This window comes from Corvus cornix, chromosome 2, assembly GCF_000738735.6.
Source record: "Corvus cornix cornix isolate S_Up_H32 chromosome 2, ASM73873v5, whole genome shotgun sequence".
In the NCBI taxonomy this organism is placed as follows: domain Eukaryota; kingdom Metazoa; phylum Chordata; class Aves; order Passeriformes; family Corvidae; genus Corvus; species Corvus cornix.
The window spans coordinates 114141800-114160430 of record NC_046333.1 but is presented as its reverse complement, the minus strand read 5'-3'; the positions used below and the strand labels follow the sequence as shown (position 1 = coordinate 114160430).

General features: G+C 40.2%; 1 protein-coding gene across 1 annotated transcript in view; it reads right to left on the bottom strand.

Annotated features, from left to right (window-relative positions):
* The window catches only part of RGS20 (regulator of G protein signaling 20), a 37029-nt gene extending 23994 nt beyond the window's left edge, over positions 1 to 13035 (bottom strand). Inside the window, exon 1 of the mRNA XM_010401175.4 lies at positions 12695 to 13035. Within this exon, the coding sequence (XP_010399477.2) occupies positions 12695 to 12817 (123 nt within the window). The 5' untranslated portion in view covers positions 12818 to 13035. The remainder of the gene's footprint in view (positions 1 to 12694) is intronic.
* Between the last annotated feature and the right edge of the window lie 5596 nt (positions 13036 to 18631).

The following is an 18631-nucleotide window of genomic DNA, read 5'->3' as shown; positions in this document are numbered from 1 at the left end:
TATCCTGTTTTTTTTTTTTTTTTCCCCATAAACCTTTGAATTATTTGGAATCATTAAAAATCCTTACAGGTCAGGCTTGACTTAAAAAGAAAAATCTCTTCCATCACGACCATGTTCTGTTAGTGTACGTGCCAGCAACATGACAGACCCTATAGCAAATGTCTGGTCAAAAGGCTGACCAGAAAAAGATTCGCTTCTACATACAAAAATCGTGAGTTTCCCGACGATGGAGGAAGCAGCTCAGGAACGCTCATTACAAGCTTCCAGAAGGTGTCACTGTGCACCTACAATTTGAATTGCGAACCTCAACATCTAAAGGTAAGTCCAAAGCACTAGTCTTCCTTGCGCTGTTAGGCCTCCTCTTCTCTGCCCATATGGAAATTAAATGATCGACTGGAGAAAAAGATTTATCTTTTTTCATGATAGGAAAAGTAAAAATATCTTCATAGTATCACTGTCACTCAAGAGGTACCTGTCCAACCATGACCTGCAGAAGTATTCCTGATATTCTGGGTCACACATAATCTAATTATTACACAGGATCCTTACCACACGTGCTTGCTAGGTAATAAATATAGTTAAATTAAAGAAGAAATCAAAACTGCCGTGACTGCAATTTTTAGGTCTTATAGAGCAGTTTGTAGTTACATTCCAGAGCTGATTCAGACAGGAAGATTAACAGGGCAATTTGGAACCAATGTTCCTGAGCAGATTGAGCTTTCAGAGCAGTTGAGTAGTTCAAAGTGAGTCTGAAAGCCTGGTTGCACAACGTGGCTGCACAGTAACATTCCAGCTTGACAAGACTCCTGAGGAAGACACTGTGATTTCTGCCATTAATTTTCATCAGGTTTTGGACCTTATAAATTATGGATCAATTGGAAAATTATGCAGCCATGTTAAAAGCCTGATGGGAGAAAATACAACTCATTTATAGGATGTGGTGGAGAACATGAAAGGAGAAATGCATTATAATTCCTTTGAAAAAGAAGAACAAAAGAATAAAGAGCAGGCAATGAGAGACTGCTGAAGAGTATGAGGTTAAAGGGCAGTATCAATGAGAATGTTGCAGGCTGGTGCTGCCATGAAGAGAAAACTCTGTATTTGTCCCATTGCAAACTAGATTGCACTGGTGACCAGGAATATTTATCCAGCACCCTTAAAAAGACATATGAATGATGATGAGAGGAAAAGGAGCTGATTTGATAAGAATGACAGCGAGGAGAAGGTGTGAACATACTTTGCAAAAGGGAAAGCTTCAGGTGTTATATCTCTCAATGTACTGATTTATCAGTGGTACCAAACAAATACTCTTTTAAAGAGGTCAGGTTATCTCTGTTATGTAGAAGTGAGTACCCCTGTGGAAGTGAGTAGAAAGGCCTGGAGTCTCCTTGAAGAATCTGTTACGAACTTTTATTTCAGAGGTGCCTTATGTGATTTTGCCCCTGTAGAAGTATCTGCCTAGATTAGAAACACTAATTACAGACAGCCCAAGTCACTGGCTGAATGTCCTGCTTGCTTTAGGCTTAGAAGCAGCATTACAAATGGTATCAGTTCCCAGGTCTCCCTTGACACCACAGATACCAAGTTACAAGTTAAAGACAGAGGATCTGAAGTAGACAAAGAAATAAAGAAACAAACAAAAAAACCCCAAACAAACAACAACCAACCAAACAAGTCAATAAAAACAACAACAAAAAAAACCCCAACAAAAAACCAACTCAGAGTTACTGAGCTTCTGTGGGAGGCACTTGATGTGTTCCCGTGAAACCACGTTTCTCCTGTTTGATGTACAGACAGACTGACACTCCATTCTGCAGGCTGGGCTTTTCCTCTGGCCACTCCAGGGCTGTCTATCATGTTTCCACTGCACTTCACTGTGGATCCTAGAACTGTCCTGAGAGAGGGAGAACAGCACTCCAGATGCAAAAAATTTTGGACATACCTATTTTCGTATTCCATCATTGTTCAAATCAACTCACTGACAAGGCCATACTTGAGGCTTGTTTCCCTCTGTTACACTACTGCTTGAAAGACCATGTTCTCCCCCTAGGCACAAAAAAATGTCCCTTCCAACCTCCTTTCTGCAGTTCATTTCAAACATATCTCCTGACTAAATACAGAAAAGACAAAGTGGGATGGAAATGGTTCTGTGCCTAACCTCTTCCTCTGATCTGTAACACTTCTAACTTACTACTCCTGATAATTTGGAAAGACTGGTAAGAACCTGTTTAAAGTGTGCCTCCTTAGAACCCAGTGGGATAAAAGAGAGCATAGCTTTTTTATCAGTCTGAAACAATGTTATAACCAGAGCATGCTACTGTTTTCCAGGAAAATCATTCAAGAAGATGCCATTCTTGTACTGAAATGAAGCACATGCATTTATCTGCACAGAGTCTGTATGAACAGAATAAATGCAGTGAAGTGAGGAAGACTAGTCTGTCATCAAAATAGCTACCACCTTTCAGAATCAAACATTTCAGTGAACACTAGGTTATGCTAGTTGGAAGAAACGTCCTTGGCTTTTAGGGGCTGTGACTCACTTTGTCATTCTTATGACTGGAAAACTATTCCATGACAAACCATTCAGAAGATCTGGATGTAAACTGAGAAACAGCCTTTAACCCTCTTATTTAGAGCCCATATTCAAGATAAATGTTATAGATCACCCACGTATTACTATGCAGAATTCTGGGTAATGTAAATCATCAAATGAAGCAAGAATTTGCAAATGAAAAAACAGCACAAAAGGTCAGAGAGGAGTAACTGAGCAGCTTCTCCAGCACAGTCTGAGCACCTCTGCAAATCTGAGCACAAGTTCCAGGTACCAAAAGGCACAAAGGGTGTGAGTGCCAAAGCTTACCTGGGATATTAAACTATAGGATTAGCAAGGAATCCCTAAAAGGAGATTTTCTTCCCCAAAGACATCTCTCTCTTAAGAATCCTTGTGTTTGAACAAATTAATTTGGTAATAAAAAGAGCATGGATTTTACGAAATGAAGCACTGCAATGCAAGAAAATTAATACTTTAAAATGTTATAATCTGCCTGTCTCTAATAATAAATTGTTACAAAATTCAAGAACAAATAATTCATCCTATTTCGGTTTAAGCCTGACCCACTGTTTTTGCTCTTAACTTGATTACTCTCAAAGGAATCAGTGAAGTCAATAGAACAGTAAGAACGGTTTTCTTCTTTATTTAGTCCTAAAGTAAATTGCACAAAATGTCACAGCTACTTCCTGAAATTAAGCTGTGTTCACAACTGGAACCAAATGCATAAGAAAACAAAGTTGAGCCTTTCCCCTTTTTTTGTATGAGTTCCTCAGCATAGACCTGACATCTCTAGGCTCCTGAAAATAATTTCTTCCTTCTTGTGAGAGTAATTAAGGGCTTGCTACAGTGATCCAGAAAAAATGATGTGACATTTTGTGAAACAATCAGCTGCTGCTCGGCAGGTATCCTGATTTATTGTAGCCTGTTCTTACCTTTAACAGTTGATATGGTATTTTAGATCAGCTTTATTTTGAGAATGACACTAAAAGTATAATATTGAAGGCAATAAGACTCCTGAGCTGTTTCTAACCATGTAAGGTGGTAGAATAAATATCTGTTAGGTTAAAGATCTCAACATCTAATTTCCGGAAAGTTTTGGAATCAGCATTAGGACAGGGAGGGGCTTTGGGAAAGGCCAAGCCTTCTGAGACATCCAGAACTGCCAGTAAGCAGGCATAGACCTGCTGCAAGCCAGGCTTCACCAGTTCACCTGCTCGCAGATCCTTGCCATTTCCCAAGTGTTACCCCTCAGCCCATGTTTTGGATGAGTCTGATAGAAAAATAATGTTCTGCCTGTCTCAATTTTAAATTTTAATGCTTGTGAAGAAACATACAATTACTTATATTGTACATAAACAAGGTGTTTTCATCCCCCATGTGATCTCTGGGAGAAGAGTGATGGTCTTTCCCTTGCATTTCCTGGCTTGCAAGGGCTTTGGCTTTGATCTCCTCTCAGAAGGATGCACCTAGCTGTCAGCTAGCAACATGGAGCTGGGCTTTGAAATTAAGATATTTGTGATAGGATTCTGATCTCTTTTTGCATTCTGTCTTGACTGGTTGAATCTGCTTTATGAAAATAAGCAAATAGATGGGAGTAGAAAACTGTCCTGTTATTGCACAGAAGGGGCCAGCAAATGTAGGACTGAGTAAGTATTAAAAGGCTTGAAATAAACATTTATTTTCCTGTAGAGTCTTAGAAATTTTTGTGGAAAGAAATTCCCATGGAAAAGCATGTGTGGAAATCATGAGTTTTGTGTCTTTGCACCACTCATGGGAAATGCATCTCGGGTAGGATGCACTGCATACAAACGGGCAAGGAGAAGGAGTAAATTACTCTTCATGCTCACAGTACATACAGCAAGGAGTAATGAACTTAAAGAGCAGGCAGGGATATTTAGGCTGATCCTTGCAGCAGATGTCAGATGACACTTTCAAAATCCCACCCAGAACCACCTTTGACAATCTTAGATCATAGAATGATTTGGGTTGGAAGAGACCTTAAAAATCATCTATTTCCAACCCCCCACACCCTATGAACAGGGACACCTGCCACTAGACCAAGTTTCTTAGAGCTCCATCCAGCCTGGCCTTGAACGCTTCCAGGGATGGGGCATCCACAGCCTCTCCAGGCAACCTGTTCCAGTGCTTCACCACCCTCACATCTTTGTATCTGGTCTAAACCCTACTCTCTTTCAGTTTCAGGCCATTTCCCCTTGTCCCGTCACTCCATGCCCTTGTAAAAAGTCCCTCTCCAGATTTTTTGTGGGCCCCTTTTAGGTACTGGAAGTCAGCACTAAGATCTCCCTGGAACCTTTTTTTCTCCAGGCAGAACAACCCCAAATCTCTTAGCCTGTCTTTATAGGAGAGCTATTCCAGCCCTCTGATTACCATGATACTGCACCCCAAATCATTCTCCTGGTCACTGGAAGGATTTGCTAATCTGGTACTTCAGGAATCCTCTAGCTCTCAGAAATCCCTGAGAAATATGAGCTGAAAAAACCCCATACACCAATTCCTCTTTAAATTAGACATGAGGTGTATTGGAAATAAATCAGAGTACTATGGGAATGCTGTGCTCGGGTGATCTCTAACACACCATGGCACCTAGGCTGAACTGTAAGGCAGAGCAACACCAATTGCATTATGCTGGGCTGGTGATGCAGAAAGGTATGTGAGTTTTATTTTGTCTTTTACTGGAGGTAATTTACTTTCATCAGTTTAGGTGTGCGAGTTATATCATGGAGTGAGAGATATATCATGGAGTTAAGGTAAATTCCTTCTGACTCCCAGACACCCAAACTAGATGATCTTTTAAAAAGGTCTTTCAGAGAAATGTTGCTTTTCCCAATGTCCTTTATCCAAATTGTTAATTCTTACTGGTGAAAGGATATAGTAAATTAATTTATTTGTAAATCTGCAGTTACCCATATCTTAAATGAGTTGATTTAGATTTAGGCTGAGTAGGTTATTTATCAATCAGCATGACATTTTGTTCCACTTAAAGAAGGTTATTGTATATTAATAAAAACAATCCCTGTAATTCAGGTCAGTCTAGGATTGTTTTGCCGAAAAATTTCCAGAACTAGTGTAAAAGCACTTTGCCTTTTGGTTTTCATATTCATTAAATTCTTTCTGACAGTAATATCTTAATCAGCCCAGGAATCTGCATTTTTCCCGTTTCAAAGGTGCACAGGTGAAAAGAAAGCTTTAGGACTATTTCGATAGTAAAACACGTAAATCACTAAATTAGAAAAACATTATTGCAAATTAGTAAAAATTATCTATGAGGACTAGAAAATTTGCACACCATTAATATGCAAGTAGCGCACCCATTAATGTGTAGTGCATTATTATTTTCACCACTTTTACAAAAGAATGCCCTCTGATTACTGTCTATGCAGCTATTATTGGCTCATAGACAATGCTGAGCAATACAGCCAACTATTCTCTGAAAAGTGTTTCTGGATGCAAAAAAAAAAAAAAAGAATTTATGAATTAAAAATATTATTATGCCATATAAGTACACAACAGTTTAAAAAGAAAGACTCTTTGAAGAGCTCTTTGTTTCAAAGAAGAGTTGAGATTGGAAGGGGTCCTCTGCATATTGTCTAGTTCTGCCTCCTGCTCCTCAGGCTTCCTAGATCTGTGCTGAGCAGGATTTGGATTCCTCTGAGGATGGAGACTTCAAAATCTCTCTAGGCAACCTGTCCCACCACCCCCACAGTAAAAACCCACAACTTTTTCTGTCTGATAGAATAGTTCTTGCTTAAGCCACATTCATCTGTTCTTACTTTCACGCATAATACTAAGGATTAAAAGATAATGTTTTAAAAGGAGTTATATTTAATAGTTTGAGCTGCTCAGAGCAGACTAGTTTACTGTGGACATCTGGAGGAAATATGGGAAGAAAACCCCAAACCCAACATGAAAGGTCTCTGCAAGGCTGCCCAGGCATAGCCAGCAAGTGGTGAAAATGAGTCCCATCCACTGACAAAAGCCAAGCCAGTGGCTCACTGCATGTCTTTCAAGGCTAGGTCTGCTGAAGGGTGCCCCATCACAGCACACTGTGCTCCTCCACTGCTCCCAGCAGGACCCACAGAGCTGAATCGGCCTCTCCTGGCCACCTGTTCCCAGTTTATATACTGGGCATGACACCCTATGGTATGGAATGTCCCTTTGGCCAGTTTGGGTCAGTTCTCCTGGCCCTGCTCCCTTCCAGCTTTTTGTGCACCTGCTCACAGACAGAACATGGCAAATGGAAAAGTCCTTGACTTAGGGCAAACAGTGCTTAGCAACATCTAAAACTTCAGTTTGTTAGTAATGTTAGTCTCGTATTGAATCCAAAACACAGCTCTGTACCAGCTACTAGGAAGAAAATTAAGTTTATTACAGCCAAAACCAAGACAACAGTGCAGGTCTCATAAGGACTGATACAGTCTGTAAAAATGTGCAGGAGTAGCCCTTTCTTAACTAGTGAAAGCACTTCAGGGACAGGATATACTACTGTTATAAAGGATACATGTCCAGAAAACAAAATTAACCACGAGAGAACATCACAGAGAGATAATGTTCTCCAGCTTGTCCTAGAAATAATTTTCCTTATGTTTAAAACTAAGTGCATATGATTTTACCTATTATCTTAATCTATAACTATTTGGCAAAAAACCCACTCTTTTCCCTATCAAACAGTATACTGTATCATCAAAGTGTTGTCACTATGACTAGTTGCTCATAATTCAGTGGTCCTAAATGCCCCATAACACTCCTGTATCTCTCCCAGAATTCTGTCTCCCTCTGCTCCTGAATAAAACAGAGCATGAAACATGTCTCAAATTTTACATCTGTCATGTAAGAATAACTATTTTGGCATAGACAAAGAATGCTGGCTCCATCTGAAAGTGGTTCAACCCACAGCCATACAGTTTGCATCCTCTGCCCATCTCAAACCTAAGAGTTAGATAAAATGTGACTGTAAAATTATGTTTCAGCCTGTTTAACTACGCACACCTGTTCAGAAGAACAGAAGGAGTGTGCTCTTGGTATAAGCTACTGCTTGGTTTGTTCTCAACACCCTCTGACAGTCACAAGCTTTCAGACATACAAATGCTACCATGACTAAGTATGAAAAACATACTGCACCAAATAAACACTCTTGACGTGAAAATGTGCTTGGTAGGGATTATATCGACTGAAAAGAGTGAGTATGTTTACTAATATCAGGACTTTTCCTACTCTTATGAAAGATGAAGACAACATCTGACTTCAGAGGGACTGTTAAGAGTAATAGCAATTAATGACTGACAGCACTCATCAGCTGAAGACACTGAAGTACTTGGATAAAAGCAGTGCAATTATTTAACTGGCATGTCTTTGCAAATCACAACTTTTATGATTTTTGACCTTTCTGGAGTTGTTTGTGAATGGATTCCTATTTTATCAAAGAAATTATGATTCAAAGCAGTTGCCAAATAATTTAGGTGAGCTATGCATGGTCATGAGTGACTTTCACATTACAAGCAGTTCACAGAATAATGTTGGACATCTCCAGGCAGAGCTGAGATCAGCTAGATGAAGGATAAAGGATGCCACACTTCCCTGGGGCTGCTCCTTCAGACAGTATGCTTGAGGCCATTTCCATTTTTGCCTGGTCCCCTACAGAGAATTCAAATGGATAGGACTTGGCAAGCAGAAAATCCATGCTGGTATAACCAGGGTATCACAGTGCCTTAGCCTACAGGTTATTGTTTAAGGAGTATTAATACTTGCTCTCTGCCTCTCCTTGGCACATACCTTCTCATTTAACACTATGCTTTTCTTTGCCTCTCTGCTCCATGCCCTGTGGTAGAAAGAAAGCCCTTACAGGTGAGGCAAAAGTCAGCAGAAGCTGTAAAGGATTCTGCTTGAATCCTAGGAACAACAGGGATTCAACAACCTTCTGCTCCCTCAGAGAAGGTGAGCTGGAAGCAAAGGGATCCCCCATCCCACCCCCACTACTTGAGCAAGGCAAGCTGAACATAGAGACAAATTCAAGAAAGATCCAGATCATAAAACAGAATCACAGCAAGGTGGAGGTCAGCTCCTCAGATCAGATTTAAGATCAGCTCCCACAACCACCCTGCAAGCCCACACTGACAGGGAACAGCCAAGGTCAAGCCAGGAAGTCAGCCCAGGGTGGGAGGCTCCACCACATGTCTGTCACTTGACTGGAGACCATCACTCCTTCAGGCTCAGGTCAAGAGAGCAGGCCCTTGGGGATAAACTTAAATAGGGCTGCTGGGTCCATGGGTGAGGGTGGAGGCCCCAGCTGAGGCTGGTTAGGGCCACCAAGACTTATTAGTGCCCTCAGAGCCCTAACACTGCTCTCCTATCTGCACTTCCCCAGTCACTGTCTGTAGGCATATTATTCATGTAAACCCAAATCTGGGAACTATATGCTTAGGAATCATAATTATGTTATAGAAGTGAAACAGGTTCTATCCAGGTGTAATCTGGACATGAATTAAATATGGCAGCTCTGCGGAGAACATTCTCACCCTCTTCTGAGGAAGGGATAGCAATGAACTCTGTGGAACAGGACTTTTGGCTAAATTTTGTCCATAGGAAAAAAACTGTGATATATTTGAAACCTTGCACTATCTCCCTATGTAGTGCAATGTTTCTGGGGTATTTTATTTTGTTTACTTGCAAAAAGCTCCTTGGAAGCACACATGAGTGTGTCTGTGTTAGCTCTGGGTTAAGAAAGTCCTTGTATCTTTGTGTTGATACTGGTAAAAAGCAGTTTATTCACTTTTGCTTTTTAACACTTTTATAAATCAAGATGCATATATGCCAGAGGGAAAGGCTTTTTAAGCAATGTAAATGGATATTGGAAACAAACAACTTGTTGAGTTAATTTAAATGTCATGAAGAGAATTTAAGAGGCCTTTAAGCTCTGCCTACCACTTTTCAAAAACATTTCTCCTGTAATTCGGTTTGTCTTTGAAAGAACATTCAAGAAAAAATAAGCCTAAATATTCATTTGTTAAAATATTTAGGTGTTTTGTTTTGTTGGGGGTTTTTTTGTTTGTTTGTTTTGTTTTTGTTTTTTGGTTTTGGTTGGTTGGGTTTTTTTATTGAAAAATTTATTTGATATTTTGGCTTTTTTACTCTTTGGCATGTTGAATTAGATGTCAACTTGCTCTCAGAAGCAGCCACTGATCACATTGTGAAATATCAAATTCAAAATCTCATCTAAAGTGGAAGGGAACATGGGAATTAATGAGAACTGTGGAATCAGTCTGATCAAGGACCCTGTCAGTCACACAAATTACAGGTCTAAGAACATAATCTCCCTATAGCAACCAGTGCCACATATAGAAATGTTTTACCAAAAGAACATGAACTTTCTGTACACTTCAGTGCCACCAGGAATTATTTAAAAAAAAAAAAAAAGTTTAATGTGATCTCCTCCATTCTGGACATGTAAGTGATAACCTGGTCTTGAACCTTGTGAACTCCAAGTTATTTTCCTAAATACTACTAGGAAATCATGTAAACCCTCTGTGCCATGGTTCCCAATCAATAAAACGGAAAGGCATTTCCCTCCCATGTAAAGTAAAGGCTGCAATTTATTTTGGTTCCCCAGCCTTAGGGCTGTAGACACTTCTAGGTGGGTAAGTTTTCTAACTTTCTATCACTAACACAATCCTTGTAGACTCATTAACTACAGTAACATTGCTTGCATTACATATGTGAAAGGATCATTTGCTGATACGGTTTAGGAAGTTTTGGAGACATGTTCCCCCAGAGAATGCAGCCTCATACCTGAGCTTCCATATCACAGCAATTTCAACTCAGCTGAGCTCAGGAAGTGGCTACAGAGCATCTCCTGGGCAGTCCCTGCAGGCTGTCTCTGGTACCAGAGATGAGAGCCACACCAGCAGAGCTGCAGCATTTAGAAATAAAAGCACTAAACTGTTGGGGAAGATGAAACAGGAAAGCCTTATAAATATGATTGCCTGACAAAAGATTTTGGGAATATGAAAACTACAGGCAACATCGAAATGAAAGCCACTTTTGAAATACCAAGTCTTAGTTACTGAACAACTGGAAAACAATGGTATGGCCGACTGAAGGTAATCCCCTCTTGATTGAACAATACCCTCTGCTTGCAGGCAGGTCCAAGGGTCAGAGCAGACCCTACTAGCTCAGCAGAAGGGGTCCAAAGAGTAGTTTTTAGAAGTTAAGATGTAACACTCTATGGTAATATAAGAACTCTTATAGGCTGTATGTAAATGCTATAGGATTTGTATCTTGTATTAGATTGGTTAGTGACAATTAGAATATTCAGTACAGAAGATGATTTATTGTATTGTAACCAGGACTTCATCACTTCTACTTCTTCTTCACTCTCATTCCTCTCTCTCTCTCTTTACTTACCCGCTTACTCTCTTGCTCTCCTGGTCCTGCTCCGAGCTGAGTCTGGCAGCTCTAAGCAGTGCCCCTGTACCCACGCCCTTTGCAATAAACCGCATGTTCCAAGATCTGACTTCAGAGATCTCTCATCTCCGTCCGTCCCGACCGTCCAAGCCACCCAAGCTCCCACACTAAACAAAGTACATGGGACAGATAGCAAGCAGGAGAAGGGAAGTTGCTGTTAAAGGAACTGTGGCAGTAGCTGGCTCTGAACCTTCCAGTAGCATTTATGTCCCTCTGTAGATAAAACCTTTGCAGTATAGAGAGAGAAGTTGTCCTCTGTGAGGTTGCTGACTCAGTCCTGTGCACCATGTTCTCAGAGACTCAGCAACAAACTACAAATTTAGTGATGTCTGCAAGAGCAATTAGCAAGCTGAAGGGAACAATTCACCTGGAGTGAATTAAAGGATGGCTAAATGAGAAATAACTGGGGACATGAGTTATGAAGAATTCAGTATCTGGGTTTCAGAAACTATGACTGTCAATGGTTAACTTCAGGAGCCACTGGGCCTGTGAAAAAAACCCTTTTGCCTTCAAGAGGGTCAGAAAGTCCCCAGGCTCATGTGCCATAACAAGCTAGATAACAAGACAGAACGACACGAAATTCTGAATAGAGTGTACTTTGTTCATTATCAGAAACAGTTTTCTGATAGTATCAAAGCAGGCTGAGCATTTCCTCTCAGCAAAACCAATGAAAGTCATTTAGGATTTCTGATGAGTGTATTCCTATAATTCAGATGAAATACCCTCTTGGAAATGGATATGCTTTGGCTAAGGAAATTGAGAGGTCAATTCTAGCTTTAACTTGAATCTTTGTAAGGCAGATGTGGAATTGGGAATGGCTTCTTCCCCTGTCTTGGCTTTCACCAACCCTGCCAATGAACTCAACTGCATGCCTGCAGCCCCTCTCTACACTGGTTCTAAGTTGAGAAAAGACAACTTTTGTGGTTCCAAGAGTGCAGGACTTTGCTATGACATTGTTTTCCCTATCATGCACCAGGGTGCACCACTTTTGCCCCAAAGCTTTAATAAGATACAGTTTCTTGCATTTGTCTCTCTTGCTGTGCTGCATAGGAGTGTGCTTCTCCCCATAAATAATATCAGTTCACCCCTCAGGCAGTTTTCAGGCTTTTGAAAAAATCTGCAAGATACAAGGCTGTTGTTTTTAATTGAGGAATACCCTACAGGTTCACTAAAGCAGATTTACTGTAACTTCCTAATGAACTTCAGTATTATGCTGTGTTTGATTTCTTTGGCATATCTTCTTTTGTCAACTATCAATAAAAACCATCTGACATAGTATCAGTAAAAACTGCAGACTTCTTCAGTGTCTAAACACCATGAAGCAACATATTTTCCCTCACCCTTTTAGTAATGGATTAGCTTCACAAAACATGAATAATTTTTGTGAGTTAGATGGATGTGTTTAATACATTCTTTGAAAGCAAAAGACAGTGGGAAGGCGGATCACCACCTCCTTTGTCACTGTGGTTGCAGCACACTGAGGAACAGAGGGCAGGGGATGAGGCTCAGAAATAAATGAAAACTAAGTGAATAGTGATATCTTGGTGATAAACTTATGGATATTATTCATGACATTAATGTTTTGTTTCTCCTCCTTTCCATATATACCCTTTCACCCCCTCCTACAGGACATTTGAATAACCAATCCTGCATTTTTTTTCTTACCTCGAAAATCCACTGTGCAGCTTTAATATCTGCTTCATCTTCATTCTGGAGGTTCTCCTTTGCTTGACAGTTGTCTGCATGGTAGCTGTGAGTCCTGAAGTAGAGCACAACTTGCCTCCACATTGAGAAATAAAAAGGCTGTTCCTGAATCAAATTTTACGATGAACTTTCTTGGAAAAGCACCACTTATACTTAATGATGAAACTAAACCAAATCCCAGACATTGGGCTGAATGATAACAACATAAAGATTGCTTGTCCTTACACCAATGGACAAATGTCCGGGCCTCTTGCAGCTTGCCAGTTCTTCCTGCAGCCTCCACAGTTCTGGAGACAAACAGGATTATCTGCCCTCAGATAACTGCAGTGTCTCATCCCCTCAGCATGTGCCAGCTTAGAGATTAGATTTACAACTTTGTAGGTTTTAGTAAATTGCAAGGGAGAAAGACAAGCACATAGTGGTTGAACATGTCAGAGAAACAAGCTGTAGCAACCATTGAGATACTTGTTATCATCTCAGAGTGAATGTATTTCATTTACAACTTGAAAGAAGAAGGAACTCAGCATGCAGTTATACTCTGCAGGCAGCAGCAAATGGAGATGTCTGTCTTAGGTCAGTGGTACCTGTCAATCACATGCTTTTCCTCACTGGCTGAACAGATGGCCTGCTGGTAATCCTTGCAGTGCCAGTGAAAACAGCAGACGAGCCGCAGCCATGCCTCAGGATAGAGACACATGAACTATAAAGACTAAGGCTCCAGGTAGATTATTAATAGATTATTTCTCCTAGCTATATAGAGGGCTGCCAGGTTTTTGCCAACATTCACTTGCTAATGTTTACATCTTTTTTCAGTTGAAAAATACGTCTAACCCAACAATTTTTTTTCTACCAGGAGTCCAAAGTTTTGACAACTCAGCATTGTAGATACAAGGTAGATCTAACACATCTGCCCACACAGTACCTCTTGTGAGAAGAGCTGTCTTGGTCACATTTCTGTCCTTTTTTCAGAGAAATCCAGTAAATGCTGTGGAGAAAAACTACGAACAATGAGGCTTGATGAGGTGGATTGCACTAGAAGTCATTGCACAGTAAGCTCCGGCACAGAAAGCTGTAGCATAAGCTCCAGCAATAAGTTGACTTTGGCAGAGTTGCTTACCATCAGCAGCACTGGGCAGCTCAGCATTTCCTTTTTTTTTATTTCTTATTTTTTTTAAACATTTTTTATTTTAACCCAGAGATGAGCTTTTCTTCACCTGGTACTGTTGTGATTTCTGAGAGAAGAGCACTCCTTCTACATTTCCTTCTGCACGTGGACTCCCTTGTACAGATAAAAGCTGTTGGCACAAAGCAAAAGAGACTGATGGTGAGAGAAGGAGATGCTGTAGGCTCAAAGAGTGGCTGGAGACTCGGAGACTCTTCAGCTTTCAATACAGAAGTGCATGTTCATGAGACACTTGTCCCTCCTCCCTAAAGTAATACACTCTACTATTTTAACCCCAGATGCATTATTTCTCAAGGCTACAAACATTATTGCACTGGCCTTTCTGTTTCTCTTTTTGCTCAGTCCTTGACTTCCAATTTTCTGGCATTACAGCATTTTTCTATTATACTAGGGGAAAAAATAGAATATGTATTTATTACAATAAAATGTTAGTTTATTTTTCTTTCAAAAAGACCACTCCTATTGCAGATAAGTTATGTGTTGTTCCTTCCCTGAGCAAGTAAAACCTAATTTCAAAGAGGTGGTGGAGCAATCAGAAGGTTGCCTGTTATAACATATGCACAACTATGGCATATTAGCTTTGCCAGATCCTTTGGGCCAGAATATGATTAATTTAAAAGAAAAAATGATCCAAGTTCAATGACCTAGAAGTCACGTAAGTCCATACTGGCTGCAGGAAGCAGGAGTTACTTGTTAAAAAAGATACTCACAAAATAATGTTCTCCCATCATGACACACACAATAAAACAAAGATAAAATAAGAGGAGAAAACAAAGACAGATGAAGCAGTAAAAATCCAGTTCACAATGGGCCAATCTTGCTATAATTACTCAGGAAAAACATCTAGTGAAGTGCTCCACATCTCCTCATATTGAAAAATCACTTCTGTTTCCATGCAAGAAGGCATCTTCCATAACCCTCCACAATTAAACAGGAGAGAAAAAAAATTTACTCTTTAACATTTTTTGAATTAGAGAAGTGTGTTCATTTTCCTAACCTTCTAAGCATGTCTTGCTTGGATAAACTTTCAAAGCATTTTCTTCTACACATGTTAAATACTTGTGCAGACAGGCAGGAGCTAGGTGATGTACAGAATACTGAAAGGTTAAATAGCAGGTGTGCAAAACACTTCTGTAATTTGGAGAATATGTGATAGACAATGATACATTGTTCTTATTACAAAAAAGAAAGGAGAACAGAAAAACACTCTCACGATCCAGCTGTCTGTAGTTTTAGTGTGAGGATGACTCATCTGCATTAATTTTCTAGTATTAAACTATTGAGCATTCTTATTCTTTGTGATCCAGGAAACTGATGACTTTTATTCCTGCATGCTGATGTGCTTTTCACTTTTCACTGTTTCACACATCAATAAAGTCATCTAAACATAGCAACTTCAAGTGAAGTTGCATTGCCAGAAATTAATGGGCAAGCACTGATGCACACCGATGACCAAAAATAGCTAAATAAGAACAGCTTAGCGCACCTGACTCCTAAACGATAGATGCTTTCCAAAAAATAGGCACACAGCACTTTTACAGTCATTACCTTTAGCTAGATCCAGAGAACCAACCAGCATGAATAAGGCACCATGGGATGCTCCAAACTGATGACACAGGATGGGTTTGTACTTAGTTTGTAATTAGTTGCTGAGAATTGCCTCTTGCTGTTGTAGTGGCACACAAGACAGGCTCCTGTAATGACTATACAATGTTTTCCTTTCTCAAAGCTTTCCCTTGCAATGCAATGAAGTTCCTTCACACAGAGAGTGCCTCATGGCACTCGCACTGGTGCAAATTTTCAGCTGTGCCCAAGTGTTTGAAGATGGGGGACAAGAGCACATGTGAGTCTTGGTAGCTTACCCACCATCCTCTGACAAGGTGGTTCACAATTCCACTGTGCACTTGTCAAAGGAGTAACACTGTCACCAGTAAAGTTTTCACTACACCATTTACCTCCTTTCTCAAACATTTCTGAGTGTGCTGAACAGAACAGACTCCAACCAGACGCTTTTTGCACTCTGTTGAAGACTCTTCTGTACTGTGAAAGCTGCTAATTTCTTTCTACCCTCTGCTGTATGTATCTCATTCATGAGCTGTGAATCAGTGCACAGGTCTCCCTTTTAAAGCCCAGGAAAGTTGTTCACCACACCTTACACACCTTGTGTATACACATGAAGAACCCTGCAGAGGTGAGACATGACTGTCCCTTACTGAGCTATAGGGACTCTTTGTTAATGTTTTGCATTTATTCCATTTCATGGCATAGAAGAGTATGTAAATAAAATAGATCTTTATATAGGTATATTCAGGAACAATGTTTTATTTGCAATCTTTAACATGGTACATTGGGTTTACTAATTTGATTCCTCTGCTAGAGGTTCTATTACCTTGCTTGGCACAGATGTTGTGCTTTCATAGTTCCTTAAATACCCCCTGGAATTCATGTTAAAAAAAAAAAAAAAAAAGTAATTCCTATTACAATTATTTCTCCCCTCTTTGCCTTTCTGCTAATTCAGTAGTTGCATACTTTCAACGATTGTGCCTCACTCCAAGGTTACATAAAGTTATAGGGAAATATTTTTTACTGTAGTCTGGGAAATGAATAGTAAAGCCAGAGTTTGCAATTTATGATGAACTCAACGTGCCAAATCATACCTTTCAAAATTTCTTTTCTATAGACAAATGACTATCCCGCTGTAGTATCAAAATTTTGACTGCAAATAGCAATCCATCTTCTTTTAGCCAAACTCCAGGCTGAATGGATGGTGCTAGACTCTTGCAGGTAGTGGAATTAGGCAAAAAAAGTCTGCTATAAAAAAAAAGACCACTGACAACCTAATGCATATTCCAAACAAGAGATCACATTGGGCACCAAATTGAACCCATGAACTTATTATTCCCTGCTTACAGCAAGGCACTGAAATAATATTGGAAGCAGGAGCTACAAGTGAGAGAACCACAGTCCTGTGCATACCTGTGCTCAGGTTCAGACAGAGTACTGTGGTACTCTTCAGTTAAGCCAGAAGTGTGCTAAAGGGCTGGGAGAAATATGCTGGGCAAAGTAGACTACAGCTTTTTGGATGATTTCCATGAAATAGGTGTTTCGTGGCAGAAGAAATGGCTTTGCATGCCTAAGAAAGAATTCAGGACATTACCCTGCTAGACATAGGAGCACATGGTAGGGAGCAACTCTGTGTCTTAAAACTGGCAACTGGAAATGCACATTAAGAGGTGCTGATCCAGTTTCCAAGGGTTTACCTAAACTATTGAACTGAGCTTGGAAGGGTGAAGATGGAAGAATACCATACCTGGCCTAGGTAAGAGAACACACGAAGTCATAAGTGTTTTCAGTGCTGGGACAGTTTGAGATTGGAGTAGAAGTACCACTGGGGACAACTGAGGAAGTTTCACGGAAGCAAAGCCTGATGTGCCTCTAGCTAGACGAGGGTTGAATGGTAGCTTGTAGGATCACTGTACAGGCCTTTGAAGCCTTCTTGTGATTTAACGCCAGCTGGCAACTAAGCACCAAGCTGCTGCTTGCTCACTTCCCCCCATGGAATGGACAGAAATGGAAGAGTAAAAGTGAGAAAACTCATGGTTTGAGGTAAAGACAGTTTCATAGGGAAAGCAAAAGCTGCTCATGCAAGCAAAGCAAAACAAGGAATTAAGTCACCACTTCCCTTTGGCATGAAAGTGTTCAGCCATCCCCAGGAAAGTCGGGCTCCATCATGCACAACAGGTACTTGGGAAAACAAACACTATCACTCCAAGTATCTCCCTTTCTTTCTTCTTCCTCCGGCTCTATATGCTGAGCATGATGCCATATGGTGTGGGATATCCCCTTGGTCAGTTGGGGTCACCTGTCCTGGCTGTGTCTTGCCCAAACTCCTTGTGCACCCTCAGCCTGCTCACTGGTGGAGTGGAGTGAGAAGCAGAAGAGGCCTTGGCACTGTGCAAGTCCTGCTCAGCCGTAATGAAAACATCCCTGTTTCCAGCACAAATCAAAACATATCAAAACTCACATTAGCCACCTTAAAGAAAACTAATTAAATCCCAGCCAAAACCAGCACATACCTTCATTATGCAAATTGCATTTTAAAAGCTTCAAACCTTGTTCTGTTCATCTTGCAAGATCTTTGGCTTTGGTTTCTTTATAAAATGGGTAGAGCCATATGTATCATCATCAGTAATGTGATTTGAAACGACTGTGGAAAAGGTGAATATGTTTATTCCAGATGCCTGATGCTGGATTCAAAGGGAGTGGCAAGTGAGGCATGCCATAAACAGGCAGAGCAGAAGCAGGAAATACTGAATGCCAGAGGACAGAAATTACAAACACTTTTTTAAAAGAGGAACTGGTTAACATAAGGCCAAATTCTAACTCTCAGCTATGAAGCAAAAATCATATTCAAATAAGCTTTCAAAGTAACAGATTTTTATTCAAAATTGTGTGGAGATTTCTATGCTAGAGATCAGGAGTTGTGTCAGCATTTCTTATCACTGTAAGTAAGCAATGTGCAAGAACAAACATTTGTTAGATTAAATCTTCAAATCTCACATGTTTGGTAATCCACAGAATCACATTAATGGATGTATTTATTACAGACTAGATGACACAGAGTGTGCACAAGGCTTAGGGAGCTTTCTTCTGATGAAGCATAAAGAAATGCAAATGCTGTTACTTGAACTGTACCTGGGATTTTTGCTTGTGTT